General features: G+C 36.8%; 2 protein-coding genes across 2 annotated transcripts; one reads left to right on the forward strand and one right to left on the reverse strand.

Annotated features, from left to right (window-relative positions):
- Nucleotides 1–220: 220 nt before the first annotated feature.
- Nucleotides 221–3,832, reverse strand: LOC106439290 (serine/threonine-protein kinase BRI1-like 2). The gene has a single exon (XM_013880695.3). The coding sequence runs from the start codon at nt 3,759–3,761 to the stop codon at nt 351–353; it is 3,411 nt and encodes a 1,136-aa protein (XP_013736149.2). The 5' UTR covers nt 3,762–3,832; the 3' UTR covers nt 221–350.
- A 12,528-nt stretch (nt 3,833–16,360) lies between these two features.
- On the forward strand, nt 16,361–20,440 carry LOC106380403 (tetraspanin-14). Its single transcript, XM_048763678.1, is given in 5 exon segments — nt 16,361–17,007; nt 17,010–17,290; nt 18,305–18,346; nt 18,560; nt 19,513–20,440. Coding segments are annotated over 5 exon segments (825 nt in total). The 5' UTR covers nt 16,361–16,791; the 3' UTR covers nt 19,798–20,440.
- The last annotated feature ends 4,844 nt before the right edge of the window (nt 20,441–25,284 follow it).

A 25,284-nucleotide genomic window follows, 5' to 3' on the forward strand; every position in this document is an offset into this window, starting at 1 on the left:
TGGGGCTGAAGTATAAAAGCCATCATGGATCTGATGCTTCTAAGGAGTTCCTTTTGCTGTTTTCCATGAGTCCATGACCCAAGTATATGTATGTTGATGCTGCTTTAGCCCAACCCAACTTGTATCTAGCAAATATCATTTTCATTAGACCTTCTTTTTTTTTTTTTGTAAAAATCGACTCATTTCATTAATAAAGGGAATCCCAAAAACAAAGGTTGGATACAGAATAATATATAATTTTTTTTGTTAATCATTGATCCACACATACATTCTCACAAAATAAAATAAAACAGAACAAATTTATGAAAGACCAAGAAGAAGAAAAAAAACTGATCATCATGTTCATGTCTTTACGAGCTGTTACTGTGACTGTTATCTTCACTCCCACGAAGCTCCCTCAACAGAGCAACCACTTGTAACATATTAGGCCGCTTTGACGGAAAATCATCAACGCACCGTAAAGCTATCTCCAAATACCTCAACATTTCTTTCACAATCACTCCTCCATAACCTTCTCGAGTCTCCGAACCTTCTTTAGCACTCAGAAGGTCTTCATCAATCACATCCATATGCTTCCCTTCTCTCGCCTTCATCTTCGACCAACCGACCAAATTCGTATCACCAAACTCATCTTTATCGGTCGGTCTTTTCCCGCTCAATATCTCAAGCATCACTACTCCTATTGAGTACACATCACCTTTAGAAGTGCATCTAAAACTCTGGTAATACTCCGGTGGCACGTAACCTGGCGTGCCTGCCAAGGTACTCACACTCAAATGCGTGTCTAAGGCGCTGATCAGCCTCGCCATTCCAAAATCTGAAACCCTAGCTTCCATCTCGTGGTCGAGAAGCACGTTGCTTGATTTCATATCACGGTGGATTATATGAGGTATACAATTATGATGCAAAAAGCATAGTCCCTTGGCTGCTCCTTTCGCAATCTTTTTACGCTCTTCCCAACTCAAGATCCTTCTCTTTTCGCCCGTTCTTGGCCCGTGAAGCACCTCCTCGAGGCTACCGTATTGCATAAACTCGTACACGAGCAGTCTCTCTTCACCGATCTTACAGTATCCCAAGAGCGGTACGAGGTTTCGGTGTTTGATCTTCCCCAGGGTTTCCATCTCCGCCATAAACTCTCTATCTCCTTGACAACTTAACCTAATCAGTTTCTTGATTGCCACGGAAGTTCCATCTTTAAGCGTGGCCTTGAAAACCTCACCAAACCCGCCGTGTCCGATCATGCTCGCGGCCGAGAAGCCGTTAGTCGCCTCGATAAGCTGCGAAAACTTAAGCTTCCTCAGCTGTCTTTGAAACGTAGCGACGTTAATACTCAACGGCTCTTTCTCCTTCTCAATCTTCCAAGTTGTGGCCGAGTTTACGGCTTGCAAACTGTGAAGCATCTTCGCATCTTCCGCGTCTCGCTTCCTCGCACGAACCGCGATAGCCCAAACTATCAGAATACAAACCGACGCAGCGGAAATCAACACTCCAAGAACAATGCTGTTCGCCCAAGAAGCCGCCGTTGTTCCGTGCTTCGCACGTTTCTCTTCCTCCGGTCCCGCGGGGAGCTGATTGTTCCCGTTTTTACATTCCGGTAAAGGAACACCGCATAGTCCCGGATTATCCGCGTACTGGCTCGCCGGAAGCGTGCTAAGCTGCCCTCTCTGTGGGATCGGACCGGTTAACTCGTTGTTAGACAAGTCAATCTGCACCAAGAAAGACAAATTCGAGAAAGATTCAGGGATTTGACCCTGCAAGCGATTATCCGAGGCATCGAACACGCCGAGGTTCTTGAGCTGACCAATCGTGAAAGGAATCTCGCCGGAGAGTTGGTTATGAGAAAGCTCAAGGACTTGAAGAGCGATCATCTCTCCGATCTCATCAGGGATCTTCCCTCGGAGCTGGTTATAAGAGAGATCAAGATACTCAATGGTTTGGTATCTTGTGAAGAGACTCAAGATCGGACCTGAATACATTCTCGTGAAGTCACAGCTCTTAAGAGACGGAATCTGAAGAAGCCTCTCTGGTCTAATCCCTGAGAACTCTACCAAACCTCCAACACCTTTACATGAGTTCCCAACGTTTCTAACAAAGGCCATTGTGTTGCCTGAGAGTAAACCGGAAAGAGCTTTTGAACCGGGTTGACGACCTAACCGGGGAGGGATCTCTCCGGTTAAGTGGTTTGTGTTGAGATCAAGCCAGACAAGTGTTGTGCACTTCCCTAGCTCTGAAGGGATTTTTCCGGTGAAGTTGTTGTTTCCGAGCTGAAGAACAGCTAACCGGGAAAGGACCCCGAAGTCTCTAGGGACTTCTCCGGTTAACCGGTTGCTTGTAAAAGAGACCCATTCGACGTTGCTGCAGTTGAAAAACTCCGGTGGGATCTCTCCGGTGAGTTGATTGTTGTTGAGGATGAGATCTTTGAGGTTCTGTAATTTTCCGATCTCCGGCGGGATTTTTCCGGCGAGGTTGTTGTACCATGCGATGAACTGCTCGAGCTTCTGGAGGTCTCCGATCTCCGGCGGGATTGTTCCGTTGAGATAGTTGAGACTGAGATCAATCGTCCGAAGCTCCGAGCACTGAGATATCGCCGGAGGAATCTCTCCGGTGACGAGGTTATCCGGGATTCTTAGCTCCTCTAACGAACCTGCTCCGGGACATAAGTCCGGCGGAATCACGCCGGAGAATCGGTTCGAACTGAAGTCAACGATTCTGAGGCTCTTACAAGAAGAGAGTGTTGCCGGAAACTCGCCGGATATGAAGTTGTTGCTGAGAAGCAAGATTTGAAGAGATCCGAAGCTCCGGAGGATCTTGTCCGGGAATGGACCGGAGATGTTGTTGCTGGAGAGGTCAAGAGTCTGTAGCCAAGAACATGCAGACAAGGAATCAGGGATCACACCGGTGACGTTGTTGTAAGAAATCCTGAGGTTTTGTAACGACCCGCAAGCGTCTCCGATCTCCGGCGGGATCCAACCGGTGAGTCGGTTATGGGAAAGATCCAAACTTTGTAAGCTTTTTAGCTCGCCGAGGGACTTTGGAATCTGCCCGTCGAAGTTGTTGTGAGAAAGGTTCAAGCTTTTGAGGTTGGTGCAGTTGGTAAGCGAGACAGGGACGTAGCCGGAGATACTGTTACCGGATAAGTCGAGAGACGACAAGGAGGCGCAAGAGGAGAGAGGGATTGTTAAACCGGAGATTGAACCGGTTATGTTGTTGTAAGAAAGATCAAGGGTTTGGAGTTTCTTGCTTCCTAAGAAAAGATCTTCTGGTAACTTCCCGGTGAAGTTGTTGTAAGAGAGAGTGATGGAGATAAGGTTTGGGTATTTGGAGAAGAAGTTTTCAGGGAGGATTCCGATTAAACCGGAGGAGGAGAGTTCGAGGTTGGTTAAGCTCAAGGGAAGGAGAAGAAGAGAGGTTGAGTTTAGAACGAAGAAGTTCTCAGAGAGTTTAAGAACAGAGAGAGCATCAAGAGAGGTGAAAGCGTTGAAAGAAACGGTCCCGGAGAGACCACTACCGGAGAGGTTAATCTCGGAGACTCTTCCGGCGAGACAAGTGACGCCAGAGAATTGACAAGGGGACTTTCTAGGGGTCCAAGTTGAGAGAATGTTGTTTGGATCGTCTTGTATCATTGCTTTGAAGGAGAGGAGAGACACTGCATCGGTTTTGATAGAAGATTGGTCGGAGGAAGAAGATAGAGAGACATGTGTAAGGAGTAAGATGAAGGAGATTTGGATTTGGATCCAAACCCTGTTTGGTGGATTCGTCATTTGGAGTTTGAATGGAGAAGGAGAAGTAAGTGAAGAATGTTATAGATATAAAGACTTCTTTATCGAATAACATTTTTTAAAAACTTTATATCAATGTTAAAAGCAATGGAAGGGGTAGAAAAGGGAATTTTCAAAGAAAAGAAAAAGCTGCTTTTAATTTTAAATTTGTTTTATAATTGATGCTTATAATCTTTATATCAATTCTGAGAATGACTAACCTCTTTATCGAATAACGTTTTTTTACATGTGGTGTTTTTCTGAGAAAATTAGTTTAAGAAAAAATTAGCATATATTGACTTTAAAATAATACATTAGAAGATAAAATGTCATGTGTTAGGTTTGGAACGGTAACTTTGTTTCCTTAAAAATGCTTTGTTTTAGTTGTTAGTATTAGATTCTAGAGCTAGATGAATTTAAAATCGAAATTGATTTTTTATAAACACTATGAAAACTAGAGGCTCATGCTTTGTATTAAAGGTCCGCATTAGCCAAAAATAAATTGAAAATATGACCACTTGTTAGAAATATGAGAGAAGTGTTGTTGTGAAAGTTGTGTCTTTCTCATTAGCTCTCACTATCAATATATAGTGGAGGTTCCAAGGGTTTACAACAAAGGAGAGTATCTACACATTTATTACATATTGACCACAAATATCTAGACTTGGTCAAAGCTCATAAATGCTCCGGTTGAATGAGTCTTCATCTTGACTAGTCTTGGACGGATGAGACAAACCGGAGACGGGTGTAGACGGACCGGATAGTCGGGTCAGATGTAAACCTCCTTGATGGTTAATGGCAATCCACATATCCATATCATGGATTTATAACACTCCCCCTTGGATGCCATAACCATATCGGGCTTGTAATGTGCTAACGTTGCCTCATTAAAACCTCTCCCGGAAAACCCAAAACCCAATGTGGTAAAAAGGGAAACCAAGGACAGGAAAAAGAGTACAACACACATTACTCCCCCTGATTTGGACATCACTGAAGGTCCTTGAGTCTTCGCATGCCAATCTGCTGCGTAAGCTTCCTGAATGTGCTGGTGGGAAGTGACTTGGTGAAGAGGTCGGCTGAGTTCTCACTTGACCGGATTTGAGTGATGCTGACCTCCTTGGCTTTCTGCAACTCATGTGTGAAGAAGAACTTGGGTAGTATATGTTTGGTTCGGTCACCTTTGATATACCCATCTTTGAGTTGAGCAATGCAGGCTGCATTATCCTCATATATGATGGTCGGACCATTGTCCTCGACCATTCCACTATCTGATCGGATGTGTTGAGTCATAGACCTCAACCATACACACTCACGACTTGCCTCATGCATGGCTAAGATTTCTGAGTGATTTGATGATGTGGCTGCTATAGTTTGTTTCATGGAACGCCATGATATTGCAGTACCACCATGAGTGAACACATATCCGGTTTGGGACCGAGCATGGTGTGGATCAGATAAGTAGCCTGCATCAGCAAAGCCTACTAAACCATCTTTGGTTTCATTGGTATAAAATAGACCCAAATCCTTAGTTCCTTGAAGGTAACGTAGGATATGTTTAATTCCATTCCAGTGCCTCTGGGTCGGACATGAACTAAAACGGGCTAGGAGACTCACGGCAAAACATATATCTGGTCTAGTGTGGCTAGCCAAATACAGTAACGCTCCTATGGCACTGAGGTAAGGCACTTCTGGACCCAGGACATTTTCATTCTCGTCCTTAGGACGGAATGGGTCAGTGTCCACTCCAAGGGACCTCACGACCATTGGGCTGGTCAATGGGTGAGCCTGGTCCATGTTAAATCTCTTGAGTACTTTTTCAGTATATGCCTTTTGATGCACAAGGATTCCTCCTTTTATGTACTCAAGTTGTAACCCCAAACAGACTTTAGTTTTACCTAGGTCTTTCATTTCAAACTCTTTCTTGAGATATTCAACTGTTTGGGCGATTTCCCCAGGGGTTCCAATGATGTTCAAATCATCAACATACACTGCTATGATAACAAATCCATTGTTTGCAAACTTCTTTATAAAGATACATGGACTGATAGGGTCGTTCTTATAGCCAACTTTGGCAAGGTATTCGCTTAAGCGATTATACCACATTCGACCACTTTGCTTAAGTCCATATAAGGATTTGTTCAGCCTTATGCAGTGTTCTTCTCGAGAACCTTTATTAGCTTTGAGCTCAACACCCTCTGGTAATCTCATATATATTTCGTTATCCAGTGGACCATAAAGGTATGCGGTTACAACATCCATTAACCGCATATCCAAATTTTCTTTGATGGCCAGACTTATTAAAAATCAAAATGTAGTTGCATCCACCACAGGGGAGTATGTCTCCTCATAATCGATGCCTGGTATTTGTGAGAATCCTTGTGCAACAAGCCGTGCTTTGTATCTTACAATTTCACCATATTCATTTCTCTTCCTCACAAATACCCACTTATATCCCACTGGTTTAACATTATAAGGTGTCCGGATAATCGATCCAAAGACATTCCTTTTCTTAAAAGATTCTAACTCCACGTTTATGGCTTCTTTCCATTTGAGCCAATCTGATCTTTGAGTGCACTCTAGTATAGACGTGGGTTCATGATCCTCATCTAAGTCCATAACATCAAGCGCTACTTGGTATGCAAATATATCATTGATGTCGACATCTTTCCGGTTCCATCTTGTCCCAGACATTAAATAATTAATTGAGATCTCATCATTAGCACCTTCAGTACCATGAGGCTCGGCGTCCCGAGTCTCATTGGTTGGTACCTTAGGCATGGCCATTTCGGCCTTGTCTGGACAATCTATGACCTCAGTTTCTTTTGCACCTTTCTTTAGTTTCCGAGGTCTTTTATCTTTGGAACCAATTGGTCTACCACGCTTAAGACGTGCTTTAGACTCTGTAGCCACTTGATTGTGTCCATCTTGGACATCAATACTTATTGGTGCATTACAAGCTGGTATATAGGACTTAGTCACTCTTTTCGGGTCAGCAAAGGAATCAGGCAATTGATTAGCTAGCTTTTGCATATGAATTATTTTCTGGACCTCTAAATCACATGATTGAGTCCGAGGATCTTGCCATGATAAGGATGTTTGATTCCATACAATTTCTTTCCCCAGCTTGTTATTTTCTCCCCCTAATGTTGGGTACTCTGATTCATCAAAATGACAATCAGCATATCTGGCCTTAAATAAATCTCCAGTAGTAGGCTCAAGATATTTAATAATGGTTGGAGAATCAAAACCAACATATATTCCCATCCTCCTTTGAGGTCCCATTTTTGTTCTCTGTGGTGGTGCAATAGGGACGTACACAGAACATCCAAATGTTTTGATATGGGATACGTCTGGCTCATGACCCGAGAGTAATTGGGATGGAGAATATTTATGTTCACTGGATGGCCTTATGCGTATTAATTCAGCAGCATGTAATACCGCATGTCCCCAAGCTGATACTGGTAGCTTCGACCTCATGAGTAATGGTCGAGCAATCAACTGGATTCTTTTAATGAAGGATTCGGCCAATCCATTCTGTGTATGTACATGTGCCACGGAGTGTTCCACACTTACCCCCATGGACATACAGTAATCATTAAAAGCTTGGGAACTGAATTCACTTGCATTGTCAAGACGTATAGTCTTTAGTGGAAAATCTGGAAAATGGGCTCGCAGTCTTATGATCTGTGCCAATAGTCTTGCCAATGCTAAGTTTCTAGATGATAATAGACAAACATGCGACCATCTGGTCGATGCGTCAATGAGGACCATAAAATATCGAAATGTCCCACAAGGTGGGTGTATTGGTCCACATATATCACCATGTATTCTTTCCAGAAAGTTTAATGTTTCCTTACTCACTTTTCCAGGTGATGGCCTTATTATTAATTTTCCTTGTGAGCATGGAATACATGTAATGCTCATAGGGATAGTTATCCTATCTTTCAAGGAATGGCCAGTTGAGCTCGAGATTATTTTGCGCATCATGGATCTGCCAGGATGGCCAAGCCTTTCATGCCATTGTTTAAAGGCTTCTCTGAACTCATTAGGAATTGAAGTGTTAGCCTCACTCGATTTTATATTGGCACAATAGAGGCCTATTGATATAGCAGGGATAGTCTCTAGGACTTTCTTATGGCCTTGGGCATTTTCATAAATCAAGAGGAATTCTTTCTTTCCCTCGCCCCTAGTTTCAACATGTAGATCATTCATGCGAATGTCTTTGAAACTTAACAGATTTCTCTTTGATTTAGGAGAATATAATGCATTAGAATGCAAAGTCATAGAACATAGGAAAAAGACATGAAGCCAAATCAAGAATGCAAAGACAAAAGCAATATGATATCGAAATCTTCATATTCAGCCACTTGTAAGGAGGTCTGAAGTCTCAAAGTCCTCATGATCATCTTTGTCATGGGCTTGATCATCCTCATGATCCAGATCATTCTCATTATCATAATGGACCAAATTTGCCTCAAAGTTCTTGCCCTTTATGCTCTCCTGGTAGAGCTTAACAAGGTGTTGGGGAGTTTTGCATTTATTAGCCCAATGATTGGTCATCCCACAACGATGGCAAGCAGATTTGGTCGAGCTCGAGCCATGGGTTTTGAAGTCGGACTTATACCCACGGTTAGCTTGATGACCTCGGCTGTAGCCTCGGCCTCGGCTGCGACCAAGATGGTCTCGTGGTTGAAATCCACGGCCACGTGGTTGAAATCCACGGTTACGACCTTGCCATCTACCACGGCCTCTCATGCGACCATGGTATGACTCTCTTGGAGTCTCATCCTTTGGCTCTACGGCCGCATGTGCCTCAGGCAATGCTTTAGCACCAGGAGGCCTTAGCTCACTGTTCATCATGAGCAACTCATTGTTTTGCTCAGCTAGCAACAAACAAGAGATTAAGGCAGCATAAGTGGAGAAACCCTTCTCTCGGTACTGTTGCTGAAGCACAACATTGCTGGTGTGGAATGTGGAGAATGTTTTCTCCAACATATCAGCATCAGTAATAGTCTCACCACAAAGTTTCAACTTTGAGACTATTTTGAACAAAGCCGAGTTATACTCTTCCACAGACTTATAGTCTTGGATTCTCAGGTTTCTCCAATCATAAAGGGCTTTTGGCAATATCACAGTTTTCTGATGATTAAATCTGGTTTTCAACTCTGTCCAAAGTTCCAGAGGATTCTCAATTGTGAGATACTGGTCCTTGAGACCTTCAGCAAGGTGATGGCGAATGACAACAAGTGCCTTGTAATTATCCTTGTCTGATGGCTCAGTGCCTTCAGTGATAGTATCACCAAGGTTTCTGGACCTTAAGAGGATTTTGGTATCAAGCTCCCATTGGAGGTAATTATCTCCGGAGAGATTGAGGGAAGCATATTCAAGGTTGTTGATTTTCGACATCTGAATCAAATATCCATAAAGGAGTAAGGATTCATAATATAATTCAGGATTTGAATTTATATGCCAAGGAGTTTGATGATTTATAATAATGATGGTTTATTATGCATTTTATTTTCAGAAAATATTTTATATGCATTAAGATAAAAATTTTGTCAATCAATATGGATGGATTAAAATGCATCATGGACAAGACAAATAACTTTTATAATGTTCAAGATATTTGTAAACCAAAGTAGATTTTCAAAATCGGTTAAAACTTGGTTTATAATTTTGAATAAAGCAAATGTACTAGATTTTAAATGGAAACCGATTTTGTCTAACTATATGCAAACAGTGTGAATCATTTAGATGCAAACAACATGAACCACTTCAGACGCACTAGTATCATCATTGCTAAAGCTATGCGAACATGTATGTTTGGTTTCAATTATGTGATACCTATGTCCAGTTTTAACAATATGATAGTTGGATGCATGCAAAGGTCAGTTCATGGATGATTCAAGTTCGATCTAATGATTTACTAAATGATACTATCAGGTATGCAAATGATCCGTTCATAATTTAATCATAGAATCAGGTTCAAGGATGAAACTAGATCAAGTTTTATTTTAACTAGCAAACTATGTGATCAAAATTCAGTATGATATAAAATCAGTTCATGGTTGGTTTAATTAACAATATGATCAAATGATTTCAACCAGATTTTATTCTACCTTATGACATATCAAGACTATGGCTTATAAAACTTTAGAAATAATTTTCAGTCAAAGATATGCACTTAATAAATTCAAACAAGCATTTATAAAATCGATTATGCATTTATAAAAATCATAAAAGGTTTTTAAAACTTTGATAGTTACAAAGAAAATATTAATAGTCAAGGATATGCAATGAATGATTTTAATTTCGATTTTATTGATGGGTTGACTGATTTTTGGAGATCTGGCCGAAAATGGCACAGCAAGGGATTGATGGAATTTTGTTTTGGCCAGATTATACACTTATGTTTATCACATCTGGTAAAATGGCCAAACAAAAGGATTGAATCAAAAAGGTTTAAGCTTTCTCTAATAATTTTATGATTCATAAGTTTTTATAAACAAGATTCATGTAGATCTTTAGGTATTTTGATAAGTTTATAAGTTTTTAGAGAAACATAGAACCTTTAGAGAATTTTAAGTTTTATGGATTCAAGATACTTTTAGAATCAAGTTTCATATGGATCATATGGATCATAGAAACAAGATCAATATTTTAAATCCATAGATTGTTTATAAGTTATGGATTCATATAGATCCTAGATTTGTTTCAGACATAATGGTGTTCTATAGATTTCAAGGTTTTGATTTGTTTACCTTTTTCACCACAAGAATCTGAGAGGACCACCGTGAGAGTTGGCCGGAATTTGAGAGAGAGAGGAGTTTTCCGGCGGAGAGAGAGAGGTGGCCTGGTGGAGAGGAGGCTGAGCGCCGGTGGAGCAAAGGCTGAGCACCGGAGGAGCTGGCCGGAAAGAGGATCGCCGGCTGAGAGAGATTTCTCAGGTGGAGAGCACAATCGTGCTGATAACGTGTTAGAAATATGAGAGAAGTGTTGTTGTGAAAGTTGTGTCTTTCTCATTAGCTCTCACTATCAATATATAGTGGAGGTTCCAAGGGTTTACAACAAAGGAGAGTATCTACACATTTATTACATATTGACCACAAATATCTAGACTTGGTCAAAGCTCATAAATGCTCCGGTTGAATGAGTCTTCATCTTGACTAGTCTTGGACGGATGAGACAAACCGGAGACGGGTGTAGACGGACCGGATAGTCGGGTCAGATGTAAACCTCCTTGATGGTTAATGGCAATCCACATATCCATATCATGGATTTATAACACCACTACTGAATATCAAAATAAAAACGAATAATATATTCAATACAATTTCTATCTGGATATTGGGTAAAACACTTTGCATTTTGGGAAGAACTATTGCAGCTCAAAACTTGGTTATTGATAAGGTAACACACTATTAAAACGATTATATTAGAAACTTTAGTCTATAATCAGTTAAGTTTTGTAATTTTGAATGGTTGCAAACCAAAGGCTAGAGCACTCTATTTCATATGGAGAGTTGTATGGTCAAAATAAATGGGACCAGCATAATCATCATATGCATCGCATACGAAATGTGTTTTTATTTTCTTTTGTGAGATTTGTAATTGTTTCATCCAGGGCTCCCTGTCGAGGCAGAGGCGTGGGGGAATGAACAGAGAGATGTGACTTTTACAAATTACAATAACAAACTTTATGGTGTAACCATTATGCTGCTCACTTATTTGTACATTTTATATGCTTTCTCTTAGTTTAGTATCATATTATATGCCATAAATGTAGCCTTTATATAATGTTCCAAGTCACACACTCCATCCTTTTTAATTTTTATCATTACATCTCCATCTCCCACCAAGATTATGTGAGGAGTTTTACAAACTAAGCATAATATAAGGTTGAATATTTGATATCCACCTATGAAAGGATAATTTGGTAGACAACAATCGTCACAAGAAAAGACTTTTTATAGTTATTCTTCAAAAGGATAATTTTACAATCTTGTGAAGTAGTTAGTAGAAAATGTATTATGTTCATAAGTACAGTTTAGTTACATCTAGTAGTTTTTTGCAATAATATTTTTATATAATATTGTTTTTTGAATGACTGATTGTGGATCGTGGTAGTTATTCTACAATAGTATAAGTCATTGTCTTCTTATGAAAAAAATATACATGTTATTTACTACACTGATATATTAATATAACTTTGTTGTTTTGATATATATGTACTACATTACTGATTCTCCAAGAAAAAATAAAATTATAGGAAAAAAATTCCAAGAAAATCAAATGTTATATTATTGATAAATATTTATATTTCTAAATACTCCAGTTGGTTATTAATCTAGCTACTATTCCGTTGCACAAGAGAAGATTTCTCTAAGATCACTAGTTTTCTAGTAAGGAATAATTGTTCTTACAACTTTTACCATTACAATAAATATAGTGCAAATCTTATCACCATTATATGGTGTGATTTATGATTTAGCATATTTCACATTATTGATGACTATGGAGTATATATTATCGATTCTATTTATTTTTTAATAAATAAATAAAAAGGACCGAATAGTGGAGAGTAATCGTGGAAAAGGCCCACAAAAGGAACAACATCAATTAGCTCGTGGTTTAGTGCCATGAGAGGTTATGATTCCTTTGCCCCCAATATTGTTTAAATACTTCTTTACTCAATTTCTCTTTTCAGTTTTCAGTAGCACTAATGCTTATATATGTGTTTATATAGATATGAATTTTGTTCAATGTTTTCTCTTGAACATTTGTGTATTTGACCGCTCTAGCTGACAAACTATATATGTAGATAGATATTTTCGATATAGTATGAGACTTTTTGGGATTTGGATTTCTATACTATAGAGGGTTACTTGTCCTCGTAAATATGATTTTAATTTTACAAAAAACATGATTTTAACAAAAAGAAAAAGAATGAACCTGAACTATATATCCTTGTATGTAATCGAATTTTCAATATTCATAACCAATTCTACATTTAGCGCCCCCCCCCCCCCCCCCCCCCCCCCCCCCCCCCCTCAAGAAGAAAACAAATTGTAAATTGTACATGTATGTAAATGCAAAGAAGGCATCATCTAATATGCATGTATAAATAATAATTTATACGCACACGACCAAAAGTACTAATTTCTCTTTACAAATATCTTCTATTGACCATATCTTAAGAGGCGCATTTACACGTCGAGCTATTACAAATAATTGAACGATATATTGTTCTTTTTGAAAATATTTAAATCTAAAAACATGCTATCGTCTCGGTGGTGCAATTTGCATCATTGGCGTATAATATAATCTTAAACTTTCATTGCGTCTTAAGAGTAAAATCGCCAACCAGAGTGGCTTGCTTAAGACTTAGCTAAAAAATCCAATACTAAACAAAGCACAATTTGGATCTAACTTTGCACCCAAAAAAATAACTTTGATCTATTATGTGATATTACCAAGACTTTTATATTAACTATACATTATAATACATCGCCTAACAATTTAATTATTCAATTAATTTAATTAAATATTCAAATATTTTCTTAAAAAAATAACAAAAAGTTATTTATACAGATTTTTCTAAGATTGCAATCTAATAACACTTATCATATCTTTAAAATATATATAAATATACAGTTTAATAAAAATAACATTAAAATTTGATAAATAATATAAAATTAAAATCAATGATAACTAATTATTGTTTATAAAATAAATTAGATTTAGTTATTAAAATTAGATAAATAAGATAGATAATTCGGTAAAGTTGGAGATGCAAAAAGTGTCTCTGAAAGATATATATTATAGTACATCAGTGGAATATAAGCTACATATGGTATTTTATAAATATATTTTTTGATGGATTATTTCATCAATAATACTACATTAATCAAATACGAGATGGTTTTAAAAAACATATCAACTCATTTAATATTGAAATTTTATAAAACCAAATTTTGATAAGTGCAAGACAGGTCAAAAGATGTATTAACTCATTTTTATTTTATTTGTTAAGAAAACTAAAACAAATTCGAAACATGCTATGTGAAAAATTATTCTATTTTGAATCTTTAACTACTATAAATTTATATTTATATAAAATTTAATTTGACTATAGAAAATTTAAACAATAATATTTTTTTTATAAAGATATGTTATCATAAAATATTTGAAATCAATAAAATACATATTAAACTTACGAGGATTAATTAATATAATAACTATAATTTATTTCTGTTACAATTTACTGTTAAAATTTTTATATGACTATATTAACATTTCAAATTATCGTTTTTGCTTTATTTTATAAGTTTAAAATTGAAATCTAAACTTATACACATGTAATAAACCAAAAAAAAAAGAAACTTCTTATAATTATGTCATCTATTTTAAAAATATTTAAATTAAAAAAATCATTATGGTATAGTTTATAATGTTTCTTGAAATTTAAAATTAATTTTTAAAAATAATTAATTAAAAATAATTGACATAAGTTTTAACAAATAATATAAAAATTAAAATTGAAACAAATATGGATACAATTATAATTTATATGAAAATTGTAAAAAAAAGAAAAAAACTATGCTTTGAAAATGTGGATCAAAATCTAATATTCTTTTAAGTTTTAAAATCAAAACAAATTTCAATATTTAATATATTAAATAGATTAAAATAAAATACTAAATTATATAAACCATATACAAATTGTTTACTAATTGACGGCTCTTGTCACTAGCCTGATGTGTAGTGTCTTTTGTATGATAAATAGATGTATATATAGCTTATAAAATACCTTATCTTAATTGTAATAGTTCTCTGGGCTGGTGGTTTTCAGCTAACCTTACTAAATAGGCATGAAACGTCAAACTGCCTAATGTATGATGAAAATATGTGATAAGACCAAATATATTGAATATTGTAATAAATAAAAAATTCTAAACGAATGACAATAACATTGGAGTCCATTTCGCTCATACTTGTATAATTTTTGTTTTTGTTTCAGTTTCTTTCTAATATGTCATTTGCCTTATGACTATTTATACGTTGTGACCATGCTCAAACTAACCTGTGAATGAGAAAAAAACAATAACACTAAACAAAATTAAGCAGCTCATTTTACTCGTAATAAATTTTAAATGTAGATGTAGTGGCGAAATTGTTATTTTTAAATGGGTAAAAGTCAATGGTCAACCAAGCATGACTTGAAGTTCAAATGATTAAAAAACTATTTGAAGAATCAATAGTGTTTTAAATCATAGGTTAATAATAATTGGATAATACCTTTGAGAACGGAGACACAATAATTCTATGTATGATGTGCACTATGTCACAAGTCAAAGGAAATGCTGTATATCATGTAGATAATCGTTCGAATATAATTACCCGAACGAATTCAATACAATCAAAGAACCAAATCTATACAATATAATAAGGAAAATATAAATACAACAAGAGCGATTTTTAAGCCTTTGGTAGAAAAAACAAGAGAGATTTTTATATCAATGCATGTGATGTGCTGCGAAGAAATATTGGGTTTGAGATCAATTTATATTGCATTACTACGAAATTTACTGCCTAATCATAAAAGTAATATAAAATTTTGATATCAAAATCGGTAATTTCAAGTTTTCTATACGGTATAGACTATACCGTTATCTTTCATTGTTTTATTATTCATGTATCAGTTACTAGCTAGATACTCTTTATTATCGTTTACTGCTTTCTACCGCTAATCCGATGCGATGAGTTTTTCAGGTTATCTACAGTTAAAATGGGTGAAAGAAGAACACCGGCAAATCTATGCATGAAATAAAATATTAAACGTTTTTATTTTTATTATATACATAATTTTGTAATATTTTTTACTTAATCACGCCTCGCTCGAGAGGGACCAAAGATGTCGTGAATGGCACGCGTTTTCTTTTCTTGTTGTTTCTTACTGTGTTCAAATGATTGGTGAGTACTCTGTTTCGGTTTCCTGTTAAATCCTTGTCAATAACATTCAGCTTCTTAAACTTTTCGTACCAAACAGTCAACACACACTCTGTCTCTCTTTTTGCCAACGTGGCGTAGATTTTTACCGCGGCATCAGGCATGCAATGATGCAAGCCACTTTTTATTAAGCCATTTTTTTGCCATTGTTAGTTTGAATATGTAACGTCTATATATGGTATTATCTGTTTCTTCGAGATCCATAAGAACTAGATGTTTTTTTATCATCACAATGTATAGATTTGAAAAAGTATCGAGAACCATGAATTGTGTGAAAAAAAAACGTTCGTGTATTGTGTCCATATTAGAGAATGCTTTAACCAAGTGTGAAAAGCACTTTAGGCTTTAGTCCGTCAAAGCAATATCATGATTAATACCATAGATCCAAAGATAAAAGTGGTTTTAAAATAACATAAAGTTTGGAAATGAAGCGGAGAAATGATGATTTAGATCATCCCTATGAAACAGGCACGCCTATCTTTTGTTTAGTCTTCTAACTCCATCACGACGCCAGATTATTGTTCAATGGGCTTAAACAGCTCAATAACATTCTGACCAAGTTAACAAGTAAAACCGGAAACGGAGAAATTAGGCCCTTTAACGGGGTTCAAAGGCCATTTATTTAGAAGTAGAAAAATACAATCGCATTAATCTATTAAAAAAAAAAATCTGGCGTTCCAGTAATTTGTTAATTCTTTTGCTCTATTTGTTAGGGAAGTTTGTTATTATCTGTACTTTTTTTCTTCTAAAATTAAAAAAAAGATCTTTGATAAAGATGAAATTTATTCTAACGTATGCCAAAATAACATTCATCTATGTATAAAAAACATTCATCTATGTTTTACCTTAAATATAAAAAAATGTTATTTTGAGAGAGGAAAAAATAAAATAAAAATATTTTAGAACAAATAAAAGTGAGTAGGAGTAAATTTTCTTTAAAATGCTATTATAGTAAAAACATATGTAATTAAGTGGGTAGGAGATGATCTAAAGAATCTGATTATTTATAACATACAAAAATCAAATGTCCTTGGTGCATGCTCCAACAATGAGGTCACAAATCCACAAGTCGTGGAATCTAGTCGCCAGCATCTTCTTTCCGATCATCACTCTCCTCTTCTCCGCTCCTCTACTCGGCCACGCCTTGCATCTCTTCATCATGCATAACAACCACACGTACGACAACGCACCTGACTACCACAATTACCACACGAGGCCACGTGTCCAGACCCTAATCAGCCTCTCTCTCTCCTTGCCGTGTTCCTCCTCAGCAACGCCGCTACGTTTCTTAGGCCACGACGGCTCGGCTTCCCCAAGTACTTTCTAGTTATTGGTTTCATCATCTGCGTGGCTTACGCCGGGTTGAACGATCTGCGGTACAACCGATTGTTTTCTCCAGTACCAAAGTGTTTCAAGGCAGAATATCCTTCCGGACAACGCAAATGGGAACAATATCAAATGGTTAAGATAGAACAAAGTCAACGGTGTTTGCAAAGAGTTCAGTTACGTTTTGTCAGCAGCTAACTTCAGTGGGGGATGTAGAACTATTATTAATAGGGGGCACAAAATTCTAATCAACTCATTTAAAATATAAAAAAAAGTTTCATTACTAAAAAATTCCTTACAAAATTATCTTAGGAAATTTCATATTTTGGATATCCATTTATTCTTTTCTTATTTCCTGAATCACTAGATAAACTCTTTAAATCATCTCTAGAGTCTTTTTTTTTTTGGAGAAAACAAATCATCTTCGGAGTTTTCATATGTAAATGCAAATTTTTTTCTAGGTTTGATATATTTTCCATTATTTTTTTTATGAAAAAAAATTAGTACATTACTATAGTTTCTACGCTCTCATAATTTCTTATTACTTAAATCACACAAATCAAAATTTTATTTAGTTTTACGGTAAAAACCTTTACCTTTTAGTTTCTCTTTTGAACTTGTTAGACCATCTCCAATAGTTTACTCTAATTTTTACTCTAAAATATAGTAATTCTATAATAGATTTGAAGTTTGCTCTAATTGTATTCTATTTTACAGTAAAAAATAGAGTGACTAACAAAAAATAAACAATTTACTCTATATTTGGAGTAAACCTATTTTTACTCTATTATAGAATAAGAAATAAAATAATATTAGAATATTTTTACTCAAAACTCTATTTTAGAGTGAAAAATAAAGTGGGATTGGAAATGCCCTTAGGCACAATCTTTTTGTCTTCGGCGTTTAGATTTTTGTGATTAGGGAGAAGACAATGAAAAACGTGGATATAGCGTAATTAGGTAAATTTCAACTTCCATTATTATTTTCTTTACCATTTGATTGAGCTTTTTAAAACTGAACTTATATTTATTTTGGGCTACAATAGATTTGTCATATAATAATGTGTTATAGATTGTTTTAAGTTGAAAATATAAAGCTTTGTTTCTCGACCAATTACATAATTATATTTAATTAATATACATATAATTTTTTTTTTAAAGTAGTAGGGGGCATGTGCCCCCATAGTCACCTTATGTACATCCGCTCCTGACTAACTTACGACCCCTCGATAGAAGGGTGTTACCTTGCATCAAGTTACTTACGAATATTACTCAGTTTTTTTGTTAATTCTCTCGAATAAACATTTTTAAGTTTTTGTCATAAAAATAGTCTTCAAAAAAAGAAAATGACCAAAATGGCTTTTTTTATTTTGAAATTTTTAATATTTATTTTTTAAAATTTGAAACCATATCACCAAAACTTCATCCCTTACCTCTAAATCTTAAGTCTAGATTAGTTAACCATAGGGTAAAAATACATTTTTACTCTTTTATAAAACTTATTTTGGTCATTTTCTTCGTTGAAATCTGTTTTTGTGATAAAAACTTAAAAAAAACTATCTGAATTTCTCCTTTTTATTCTATAACCAAATTTAATATATACTCCTAGATATCAAAGTTTGACACGGTTTAAAATCGGCTTCAGATTTTGTTTGAATAGGTCGTTGTTGTTATTATTATTTTAAAATTTTTGGTTGGTTTTTATCCTCTCCGTTTGGTTTTTATCTTTCTTATAAAAAAATTACAGTATGAAGGCAATTTTGATACTTCGCATGTTTCAAACCACCTAAATGCTTCCTATGTTTCTGGATAATCCTTTATATGATTAACTATTTATAACAAACCAATGATCATCCAATGAATTCAACAGTTTTGAAACTTTGAAGTAAATATTGGAAAATATTGGAAACAAAATATCATATATGTTCAGTTGCCAAAAAAAACATATCATATATGTTTCTAACAGACCCAGAAAGCTACTCAATTTACCAGTCAAGTTAATTTTATGTGTTTTCCATCATTCAATGTTTATACTATTTCCGTTTCATTTTATTTGTCATTTCAGATTTGGATACACAAAATAAGAAAACATTTAATTTTGTATATTACTAAATAAAAACATCATTACCAATACACATAACCACGTTTCAACCAATAGAAAAATACATTAAAATATAAAGTCAATAAATTTTGCATCAAAATTATAAAACAACACTTATTTTAAACAAAAATTTTACTCTACAGGCGACGACTAAAATAAAACGGAGGGAATAATATTTTGTAAAACCTAAATGCATAATTCACAACAATTCTCCGTTTCTTTTGTACATAATTATTTTAAAACTGATAGTGTAATTATATGCAAGGCTTAATATATGGAAAATATGTTTTTACTTGATTTTTGCTGTTCTTTTGGTTAGACTGGATGCTGCATGCGACCGGGAAAATGCGAACTTGAGAGGGTGAACGCAACGTTGGGGATTATAAGAAACCGTGAAGGACCACCGTTGGATACGGCGGTGATATACGGTCGCCACGGTGGTGAGGCAACGATAAGAGATTATTACGATATGTGGAGGAACGAGTTAAGCGTGTTGTACTATGATTATATGACGTGTCAGCTCAAGATTATCAAATCTCCAATGCTGCGTAAATGGTGGCAGCTCGGTGTCTTCTTCTCGTCTATCACATGTCTGCTTAATTAGATCTCTATTCTGACATGATATTTTTAAGGAAAAATGATTGCCAGCTACCCGAAGTATCGGCCACTACATGAGTAACCATGCCAACTTTAAAAATGCACACTCAACTACACGAAGTATATGGATTGCATGCGAACATCCCTGGACTATATGTTGTTATGTTACTAACATCATTATCCTAATTTAATCTGTCGGAACCAGTCACGTGGACGTCAGAGATGGTAACGGCGTGTGATTTGCCGTTTGGTCAATTGAAACCCGACCCGACCCAATTAAAAAGAAAACCCGACCCAACCCAATTAAAAAAAACCGATTCAATTGCTTCTTCCTCATCCTTTTTGTCGAAGAAAAACTCATCCTCTTTGTAGCAGAAACCCAGAGGCCAAAATCAGCAGATATTAAAGTGAAGCGACATAATTGAACAGAGCTAAACATGTAAGATTCTTAGAACCCAGATGCTCGATGTTTAGTTTTTGATCGATTGTGATATGAGATTTGAGTTGTTGAATGGTTGTTCGATAGATGGATCTAAAATCAGGGTCATCAAGCAACAGTAGGAACATAGGTTATGGTGGTCGCAAATTGTGTTCTTGTCGGTTGCCAGCAAAGATTTTCACGGCTTGGACAGACAAGAATCCTGGCCGAAAGTTCTTTGGGTGTGAATTGTACAAGGTGAAAATCGAAAAAATGATTCTTGGATGTTTTAGTAGCAATGGGATGGGTTATAACATATTTTGTTGTGTCATTAGGAAGGAGGGAATGACCCTTGTTCTTACTTTGAGTGGTTTGATAAAGAAGAAGTCTATGGTTGGCCAAAGAGGGCTTTGATTGAAGCAAGAGATGAAATTCGTGAGAAGAAAAAACGGATAAGTGAACTAACTGCCACTGTCAATTTTCTTCGTATGGAGTTAGAGAAGCAGAAGCCGGAGAAACCAGGCTGTAGTAATGGAGATGAAGAGAGCATTTGTAATGAATTTGTGAAGTTGTTGAGCAAAGGTAATATCCATTGAGATATAATGTATTGAATCTTTCTAGTTGAAGTTTCTTTCTTTATCTATCATATGTAATTTATTAATGTATTTCCTTGAAACAATGAAGTTGAAGTTATGGATCATATGTAATGTATTGAATCTTTCTAGTTGAAGTTTCTTTATCTTATATATTCTTCATGCACATTCAACCAAAAGGAGACTTAATGTTATAAAGATGGAAGGTTTAAAATCATACAACCCAATGTCAGTGAATGTTAAGTCATAGAGACTACTTCACACATTTAATCCAAGACATCACACATTTAATCCAAAAAGAACTTAATACCCGAGAGTTGAAACATTTTAAAACCTTCAAACACACAAAAAGACATGATACCCGAGACTTGAAACATTTTAAAACAAGATCAACCAAACAACAATGAAGCCAAGCGACTGCTTCTACGGAGCACTTGAGTTGGTTGTGGTGCATTTGAAGAAACATCTTGAACTTCAGCCTCCTCGTGTGCTTCGTCTCCTCCTAACTGAGCCATGAAATCAGCTTCCATCTCAGCCTCTTCTTGTGCTTCATCATTTGCTTCCTCTTGAGCTTGTAGTTGAGCTTGAACTTCTCCCTCCAACTGAGCTTCCTCATTAATACGCCTTCTCTTCGCCCTGTCCTCCTGAGACTGCGATAACATAAATGTTACTGCGAGAACGTAGATGTTACATCAACTTGGGATTGAAAAGGAACAAGATAATACCTCATGTGGACACTTCCTTGAGTTATGTCCCTTACCACCACATAGACTGCAATGTCCTTCTCTTCCTTGACGGCCAACCTTCTTCTTAGAAGGTGATTCATGGACACCCTTGATCCTCGCTTTACCTTTTGGTCTACCTGGTGGTCGCTTATAAGGGGGTGCAAAGATGCGTCCTCCTCCAGTTTCTTCCCAAAACTTAGGACCATTAACCGGCTTCAGACCTCTACGATATGTCTCTTTCCACTTGTCAGTCAAATAGTAATCTGAGATGTAGTCCTCAACTAAGCCGGTGTTCTCTCGAATTGCACAAACAGCATGGCGACAAGGGATACCTGTCAAGTCCCATTTTCTGCATACACAGGTGCGCCTATTGAGATGAACTGAGTAGCCATTTGTCCCCTCCACAATCTCATATTTCCCTCCAGTACTTGAGACAGAGTAACAGTGTTGCGCTTCATCACAAGACTTCTCTATCTCCTTTCTTGCTTTCTTTGTGTGTCTTCCGATCTCCTTACAAGCTATTAGGTACCTATTCGATATTCTTTGCATCACATCTCTCCTAATCAGCTCCAGCATCTGCACAAATGGCTTCTTCCTTGCAGCCTTCAAAGTCCTATTGAAAGACTCTGTCAGATTGTTGTGAGTATCAGCACAACAACAACCGGTCCTAAAAAAAGCTATGCACCAAGTACGGTGATCTTTCTTCAGCAGATCGTCACACGCCTGCGGATCAAATTCTCTGAAAGTTTTAAGGCTTGCTTTGAAATCACCTTCGTTATAACTACTTGCAACTCTCCAAAAGAGGGGTTTCAAAGTGTCAGACTTATGCAATTTCTTCAGATTGGCGTAGATGTGTCTAGCACATGCTCGATGCTCAGCCTTGGGCAACTCCGTAACAACATCATGAATCAAACTCCTATGCATGTCAGATATAATCGAAATGTTGTCACCTTCACCCAAATCAAGTCAAGCTTCAACTTGTGAATGAACCATTCCCAGTTATCATTGTTCTCAGCCGACACTACTGCCCAAGCTATGGGATATATCTGATTATTCGGATCTCTTCCTATTGCTGTGAGAATCATCCCCTGGACAGGGTGTTTTAAGAACGTACCATCTAAGCCGATGATGGGTCTGCAGTTCTGTTTCCATGACCTCTTTAGCTTCTCAAAACAAATATAGATTTCCGAGAACATTTCCTCTCCATCCTCTCTTCTGATAGTGTTAATCTCCACGGTGGTGTTTTTATTTGTCCTGAAAAATACAGTGCAAACTGCTCGTTAGTTTATGCTAGGATTTTATGAACATTTAAGGTAAGAGAAACACACTTTGCCTCTTAATTTCAGCCTCATAATCTCTTAACCGTGCAAACTGCTCGTTAGTTTCAGCTTGGAGTTTATCAAAGACCATTCTCCTAGCAACTTGGGATTTTGGAGGTGAGATGATGATGTTGTACCTCCTCTTCATTTCATCTTTGATTTCCGGCACACTCATTTCAGGATCTCGTATGATGTCTTCTAGAAATATATCAGCTATTACCGGACTTTTGATCAGCTTACACCTCCCAACAGGGTGACATTGATGCTCATCCTCATAGGTTTTCACCATCCATTTCTCTATTGGGTTCTCCACTGAAAAATAGATGCGCCACCCACAATCATTCTCATTACACTTTGCACCGAGTTTAGTCTTCTCCCATCTATCGAAGACAACATTTCTCCTCGTCTTCAGAATGTATCGAATAACATTCTCTTTAAACTCCTCACCAGTATTGAACAATTGCCTTAGACTAAAAATCCCATCAGACATATTTCTTTTCACCAACCGCTCAGCTTGTTCTTCTTCGTCACCTGATGAGTCATCAGTGGCAGGGTATTGTTCATCCTCATCTGGAATTTGTTCTTCATAGTTGACATCTTTGAAAACTTCTATCTCCTCCTCAACTACCTCAACATCATCATCAGATTCTGATTTCTTGGACAACCCTGCCTCAGAATCTATACATTCATCATCTGATGCTTCGCCCTCATATGTGGCATCTTCAATTTCATCATCACTTCCAACCTCGCCACCTTCAGCCTCTTCATGACGCTCTTCAATGATCGCATCTTCATGACGCTCTTCAATGGTCGCATCTTCATGACGCTCTTCCATGATCGTCTCTTTATCCTGTTCAGGTACACTGTCTTCTCTTTCTTTATCATGTTCACTTGGTTCTGTTTCCTTCTTAGGTATGCTTGCTTCTGTTTCTCTTCCCGTAACATCCTTTTCAATGTAGAGATCAACTTCCTTATACCATCGACCTGCGATTCCCAATTTTTTCTTGTTAAACTCCACTTTTTCCCACAAAGGTTTACAATCTTCAAGACTTTCATACGGGAGCTTGAACCGCATTTTGCCAATAACGATTCTTCTCTCAATCAGCTTCGACATCAAAGAAGTGAAGACACAACCAGAATCTACTTCAAGCACAACTAGCTCTCCATCAACAAATTCCAAGTTGTCTCCTGTCTTTTTGAAAACTCCAGAATGATGACAATTGACTTTCACTGATGGTGAAGCCTTTTGACTGCAACAAATTTCAAACAAAACACACTTTAAAAACAAAAACAAATTAAAAAAAAACAAAACAATCTATGATATCAACCACATACCTCATTTTAACGCGATTTCACCGTCGATTCACCCTCGTCACTTAAGTTTCAAACGGACCCCTTCTTCTCTCTCGATTTCGAATGAACCCTGGATTCTGGGATTTTCCCCCTTTGTCGCGAGAAAGAAAGAGACCAAATATTATGTTAGGTTTTTTTGGGCCAAAAATCTCATTTGTGGCACAATAAAACTCTTGTTTAATAATGGTTGGGTCTGGTTTTTTTTTAATTGGGTCGATCTCGGGTTTCAATTAACCAAACGGCAAATCACATGCCGTTACCATCTCCGACGTCCACGTGGCGTTTCCAACACGAGGCGTTTCCGACAGATTAAATTAAGCTAATGATGTTAGTAACATAACAACATATAGTTCAGGGATGTTAGCATGTAATCCATATACTTCGTGTAGTTGAGTGTGCATTTTTAAAGTTGGCATGGTTAATCATGTGGTAGCCGATACTTCGGGTAGCTGTCAATCATTTTTCTGTTATAAATCCATGATATGGATATGTGGATTGCCATTAACCATCAAGGAGGTTTACATCCGACCAGACTATCCGGTCCGTCTACACCCGTCTCCGGTCCGTCTACATCCGCCCGAGACTAGTCAAGATGAAGACTCATTCAACCGGAGCATTTATGAGCTTTGACCAAGACTATATCTTTGTGGTCAATATGTAATAAATGTGTAGATACTCTCCTTGTTGTAAACCCTTATGAACCTCCACTATATATTGATAGTGAGAGCTAATGAGTAAGACACAACTTTCACAACAACACTTCTCTCATATTTCTAACACGTTATCAGCACGATTGTGCTCTCCACCTGAGAAATCTCTCTCAGCCGGCGATCCTCTTTCCGGCCAGCTCCTCCGGTGCTCAGCCTTTGCTCCACCGGCGCTCAGCCTCCTCTCCACCAGGCCACCTCTCTCTCTCCGCCGGAAAACTCCTCTCTCTCTCAAATTCCGGCCAACTCTCACGGTGGTCCTCTCAGATTCTTGTGGTGAAAAAGGTAAACAAATCAAAACCTTGAAATCTATAGAACACCATTATGTCTGAAACAAATCTAGGATCTATATGAATCCATAACTTATAAACAATCTATG

Source organism: Brassica napus, chromosome C7 (genome assembly GCF_020379485.1).
Source record: "Brassica napus cultivar Da-Ae chromosome C7, Da-Ae, whole genome shotgun sequence".
Lineage (NCBI taxonomy): Eukaryota > Viridiplantae > Streptophyta > Magnoliopsida > Brassicales > Brassicaceae > Brassica > Brassica napus.

Coding starts and splice junctions, on each gene's coding strand:
- LOC106439290 (XM_013880695.3), bottom strand. CDS start 3,761: ATGACGAATCCACCAAACAGGGTTTGGATCCAAATCCAAATCTCCTTC.